Raw genomic sequence first — 6431 nt, forward strand, 5'->3', positions numbered from 1 at the left:
GAGTAAAAAAGTTATTTCCAATCAGTAAACTGAAAACCTACAAATTATTTGATTGTCAGTCTGTTTCTCATTGAACTGAATTCCAATCTGGTTGAAACGAAGACAAGAAAACTTTATTATGTTACAGGAAAATCAAGCCAAATCAAACCAGCCTCACTGAAACTGGATTTGTTGTACAGATCAATATTTTCAGCTACTTTCCTGAACCATTTGAATCAATGTACATGGCACTTGCATTTAACTCTGCTTTCTGACCCCAAATGCTGAGTCTCTCCAGCAATTTCTGTGTTTGGGTTAAATATTCCTGGAAACTGCTGGACTACGTCTGCATCCCCTGAGATAACATTTTGATGCCACTTCATGATGCCACAATCACATATATCTACAGCGCAGAAGAAAGAGGCTTTCAGATGATCTATTCTGTGCTGTTAATAAAAAGAAAACAATCCAATTCTAATCCCTTTTTAGAGCAATTTACCCTCTGCATGGTTTGATTTTTTATGCTTTAATTGTTATGATTCTTCCACACTGTAGGGATCTATGATTCTATGATTCTCACTGAACAATTTAGTCTCAGGGCTGAACATTATTTATCGCATCTGGGAATTAACTTCTTGACTTAATTTGCTGCGTCATTTTGTTTTCAAGAATTCAAACTTAGTTGAACGACGTTGTAACCTTTGCATCCCCAACGTAATCTCAAAGGGTATAAATGGAACTTTTCAAGAAAGTATCATTTTGGGCTTTGATACAGAGAGATTGAGAACACAGGGAAGGGATAAATGAATTAATGCTGAAAATGCATCTTCTAATTCGACAGGTGGTGAAGGTACATTATGTGATTCTTGCTGTCATTGGTGTTCCTGGTAAGTGACTGGAATAACTAAAATTATGTGCAGTTGTGTATGAACTGCTCTGTGGATTTACTGTCTGATGCTTCATGCTGATATCGTAGTCACTGTTTTACAAATACTTGATCAATGATAGATTTTAATTTGGCTGTGTATGCTTGACATTTTCTGTGGTTTCGCAACTGATACTGAACTTCACAAGTTCCCTGAGTGATTAAGATTGCACGTGTAGTGGAATATTGTATTAACATGCCACAGAAAATAGGAAATCATTTCTGGAAATAATGCGAGGCAGAAAGAAAAAGATCATGTGAAGAATTGGTCAGTCAGCAGAGTTAAGTTAGCTCGTTCATTAGTCAGGGCAGTTTGACTCTTCAGAGTCAACATGTCCAGTTATTTTTTTTAAAACAGCATATAGGATTATGAAGGATCTTGAAATGGGAAGTGCTGAGAGGATATTCTCTTTAAGGCCGAGCCTCGGGCCAGACGGGACGGCCACAGAATTAAATAGCACCAATACAAGACTGCAGTGAAGTGGAATTTGTTTGTGGTTATTTCGTTCACATTCTCAAGCTGCTTGTGAGCCAGGGATATGTTTCTTGGCGGACAGACGGCTTTTGGAATAAATAATTTGTCACACATCACAGATCATGCTACGGGCCTAATAGGGGAAATAGGAACTGGACCATGTAAAAGCACATATTTTGGCGGAACGGATGCTATGGGCGAATCCTCTCTGTGTACCTAATCATTCGATGATGCTAAGATTAAAAATCTGCTTGTTGCCAGCAAATCTCCACTTCTACAGACAGCACGTTCAGAAGTTCATTTGTGAAGATTCTGGTGAACAAGCAGCTGAGTAAACAGCACCTACAACATACGGCAGGTAACTTGTTTTAAAATAGTGAAGCAAGCAATCTGTCACAACCGATGGCTTTTGAAAACAGTCCTTTTTCATGTCAGTCAAGTAGCAATGCTAAGAAAGACAATGTATGACCTGGGGAAATTTGTGAAGCCAGAGATTTAGATGTTCTGTGTCTTGGATACTCCGAAAGATGATCACTGTACATATTTGGGAGAATTTGGGGACCTGTTCCCTACTCTCCTCCTTCGTGTATGAAAAAAAAAGCTCAAAACGTGTCCAAACTCTCAGAGTTCGAAAGAATAATCAGACAGACTAGAAGCGATAACTTTATTTCTTTCACCACAAGTGTTGCCAGAGATATTGAGATTATTCAGCAAATATTGTGTTTCTTAGAGATTGCTTGCATCGGCAGCACTTTGACTTTGTTTCATTCGAATGCTTGGGTATAGAATTAAATGTTTTGACGCGTCTAAACTCAGAAATCAATGTATTCCCGATGTTTTGGGATTGGAGTTGAGATTTTTTGTTAAGAACAAGTGTCTCCCTCCCTATGACTGTCCTCTCCCTCCAAAATGCACACAAACAGTTTCTCTGCAAACATTTTGGATTTACTGTCTAATACAGAAGAGTATAAAACTAGGTGAGTAACTTACTGTTATTTTTTCCCTTCTCAACTTTACAGTGAATTTGCTAGGAATTGCGATCCTGTCTCGTGAGAATTGTGGCCTTTCTGCATGCACCACTCATTATCTCGTGGCCATGGCAACAGCAGATCTACTTGTCACTATCACAGAAGTCATATTGAGCCAAATCAGTAATTATTATTTCCAGTGGACTTTCCTAGACTTCACTCCTGTGTGCAGTTTTATTGCTGTGCTCATATCTACTTCTACAGACTGTTCTGTCTGGTTCACTGTCACATTCACCTTTGATCGCTGTGTCACCATTTGTTGCCAGCAGATGAAAACGAAATATTGCACCAGGAAAACGGCTGCTGTGGTTCCAGCATCAACCTGCATTCTACTCCGTTTGAAAAACATCCCTTTCTACTTTATATATGAACCTTGGCTAATAATCGATAATGTAGCCTGGTTCTGTTCTGCCAAGCCCAGTTATTATACTGAATCTGGATGGGTGGGCTTTGATTGGTTTGATAAGGTTTTAAATCCTCTGCTTCCATTCACTTTAATTCTATTGATTAACACTCTGACGGTCAGACATATCTTACAAGCCAGTAGAATCCGTAAGGGACTGAGAGGTCAGAGAAAGGGAGAGAATCGCAATGACCCAGAGCTGGAGAGCAGAAGGAAGTCTATGATTTTACTTTTTAGCATATCTGGCACTTTTATCACCCTCTGGTCTGTGTACGTGATAGAAGTCATATATTATAACATTACAGGAAAAGATCCCTGTGATTACACAGTGTCTGAAATTACCTTTCAACAAGTCGGATGCATGCTGCTGGATTTAAGTTGCTGTACAAATACGTTTATTTATGTGGTGACCCAGTCTAAATTCAGAGAGCAGATCAGAAGCATGGTGAAATTTCCTCTCGTAATCGTTATTCAAATAATGACAAAACACAGGAACTGAAGCCTGTCGAATGGTAAACTATCAGCGAAGTCGCCCAAGTGATTTGACTGCCACTTCCCCCAACGAGGGTTCTCTCCTCCTGGCTGACAGATCCCTCAGCCATTCATGTCAAAAAGTCAAAATGCATTCGCGATCCCAATTAAAGTGAAATAGGTAGAGAAACGCAGCTGTATTTTTTTAATTCGTTCCTGGGTTGCGGGCATTGCTGGCTAGGCCAGCATTTATTACCCATATCTAACTGACCAGAGGGCAGTAATGAGTCAACCACATTGCTTTGGATCTGGAGTTACATGTAGGCCAGACCAGGTAAGGATGGCAGTTTCCTTCCCTAAAGGACTTTAGTGAACCATATGGATTTTTTCCTCCAACCAACAATGGATTGATGGTCATCATTAGACTCTTAATTCCAGATATTTATTGATTTCAAATTCCACCAGCTGTCGTGGCTGGATTTGAGTCCAGGTCCAACAGAACATTACGTGGGTCTCTGAATGAGTAGTCCAACAATAATGCCACTCGGCCATTGCCTAGAGCCTCTGCACTGCAGTAGCAGCGGTGGAGAGAAAGTACACATTTAAATGTGCCTCCCAGTGAATCAATTCAGTCAAACTTTAAATAAATATGTTGCCACGAATGCAAAGTTCTGACATTGTGACAAAATCTCTATTGAGTGCGTATTCTTTTTGAGTGCATGTTTTCGACCTGACAGCTGCCTTTTCCAACGGACATAATACAACATTGTTTCAAGTTCTTACCCGTTGCTGAGCGTTTTATGGAGCGCAACAAAATTTATCTCGGCTCACGTTGTTGCAGGGAGTCTATTCGGCCAGTTGGTGAACAGTCTTGCAGCTCATTGAAAAACCGTGCTGTTGCAATTTCTGTTACTACATCCCGATCTCTTTCTAGAACTGTGCATATGATAAAATTTGTGTTTGTGTTTAGGCCTGTCTGTATATGTTAGAATATGCTTGTGTGAATCTGTGATTATATGTGTGTGAGAGCGCATCTCTTTCTGTTTGTCTCTGTGTTTCTGTGCGTGTGTGTGTGTGTGTGTGTGTGTTTATGTGTGTACGTGTCTGAGTGTGTTTGGCTGAGTTTGTGTGCGAAAGTTTCGGTGTCTGTGTGCGTCGGGCCAGCTTTATTTATGAGTGTACATCTCGTGTACATTTAGTGCTTCCTTGTCTGTGTGTATGTGCCAGCGTTTGCAGTGACACTGCATCACAGTGGCTCTGTGCTTTTTTTAAGCATGCCTGTGTGTGTGTGTTCGCTTTTGTGTGTATGACTCAGTGTGTGCAAATGGCTGTATATATGTTTGTTTCTGTGTGTTAACTTATTCGTGTGTGTATCATATGGACATGCATGCTGCTCCATCTGCTTGTCTGCATATGTGCTTGTTCTGATGCACTTGAGTGCATGCCCATGCTTGTTTGCTAATGTAACTGTGTTTGTGTGTCTGCCAATGTTTGTCCATTCCTCACGGTGTATGGAAGTGGAAGGGAGCTGCCCAGGAAAACGACGATCGCTTTAAGATCATTTTAATTTGGGTTGTTTGAGTCGAGTAGTTGCAAGTTCACGGTGAAGAGGAGGAAGCTGGAGCCCACAGACTGGAAAATTTAAATCGATGGTAAAAGTGCCACGGTTCATCGTAGATGTATTTGTGAAGGGACTGGACAAGGAGAACAAAATGGATTCCAGGTGGGAGGAAATATTTCCCGCGTAGCAGAAGCAGGCAGAAGGAATGGATGCAATTCAGGAACTTTGCTCCCTCTCAACAACCCAGGATATGAATCCCACATTAAATATTGGGGAAGTGGAAATCCTCTGCCATTGCCATATTACTTTCACTGTTCATTAAAATTTACCCACGTATCGGTTCTGTCCCTCTTAGAATGTTAACTGTCCTATTGTACACTTCAAACAAAGTGATTGCTGTTCTTTTGATGTTTAAGTTCTCGCCATATGGTTTCGTTTGAGGAGACTTATATAATAAAATCTTTCCTTAATTCCTCAATAGACTTCATGATCCATATTGCGACATAGCTCCCTTCTCTGTCCAGCCTGAAGATCCTATGCCCTGGAGTATTGAGCAGGCCCTTTTAACCATTTATCAGTGATAGCATAGACATCATGCCTCGGTCTTTTAATTTGTGAGCTGAGCTCATCTGTCCCGTTTTACAGACTCCTTCCATTAAAATGAATGCTATCCAACCTCATCAAACTCCCAGTATGTTACAACTGTGCAGGACAGATCAGAGTTTTGAGCTCCAAGTTTTGAGTGTCAAAAGGATAGAGACTAGAACTCTGTGTCCATATACACCACCAACATTCAGGAGAGAAGTTACAGACAAAAGAGTTTTTTGCATGCAGGATGGCAGTTAACATTGTTCAGTTTTGAAAACTGCATTCCCATGTTTTGACATTTTTTGAAAAAAATGATTCAGAGTTTTGATCGTTGTGTAGATCTGTGACAGCATTTCCTTCAAAGTTCGAGATTTCATTCGGTCTGCTCCAGGAGCATGCTTTGACTGTCAAGTCTCACAGTTTTTTTTCTGTCTCGTTCTGCAAGGCTTCTCTTTCCAAAATGCGAGATTACACATGCACAGCTTCCCTTAACCATGCTGTCTGAAAAGTTCCAGTGCTGAGTAATTTGGTCCCATGAGCATTGCAACCCCTTTTCCGAACAAGTCCACATAATTCTTCACTCCATCTTCAGGAAAGAAAGGCAACAAGCAACGACTATTTTTATTAATACAAATTATGTTGGGTAGTATTCCGCTCATCAACTGAAGAATGAGACTTTTATTCAGCCTGTAGCTTCTGAAAGGTTAAGTGGACAGTGTTAAATAAGACAAACCACATTTAACAGCCTGAGTCAATGATACCAGTTGCTTATTCATGAACATATGGGACAGCTCAAAGGCTCTCTGCAGAGTCGCAAAGAATCACAACTTTTGTACACAAAGTATAGTTATGCACCCCATTCCAAATGGACAACCTATCTATCAGTCTGACTTTTCAATGTCGTATATAGCAACTGCCTGCTTAACGTGTATACCTGGCAGTCCAGGAACCTGAAAAAACTTCGAACAAAACACGACTTTACTGCATTGAAGCGGGATAAA

At 40.5% G+C, this 6431-nt stretch overlaps 1 protein-coding gene across 1 annotated transcript; it reads left to right on the plus strand.

Moving 5' to 3' along the window:
* Positions 1-820: 820 nt before the first annotated feature.
* Positions 821-3270, plus strand: LOC125482287 (probable G-protein coupled receptor 139; the record flags this gene model as incomplete). Its single annotated transcript, XM_048594338.1, has 2 exons — positions 821-866; positions 2399-3270. Coding segments are annotated over 2 exons (918 nt in total), but the record flags the coding sequence as incomplete, so codon positions are not given.
* Positions 3271-6431: the final 3161 nt, after the last annotated feature.

This window comes from Rhincodon typus, unplaced genomic scaffold (genome assembly GCF_021869965.1).
Source record: "Rhincodon typus isolate 14 unplaced genomic scaffold, sRhiTyp1.1 hic_rhity00008293, whole genome shotgun sequence".
Taxonomy (NCBI): Eukaryota; Metazoa; Chordata; class Chondrichthyes; order Orectolobiformes; family Rhincodontidae; genus Rhincodon; species Rhincodon typus.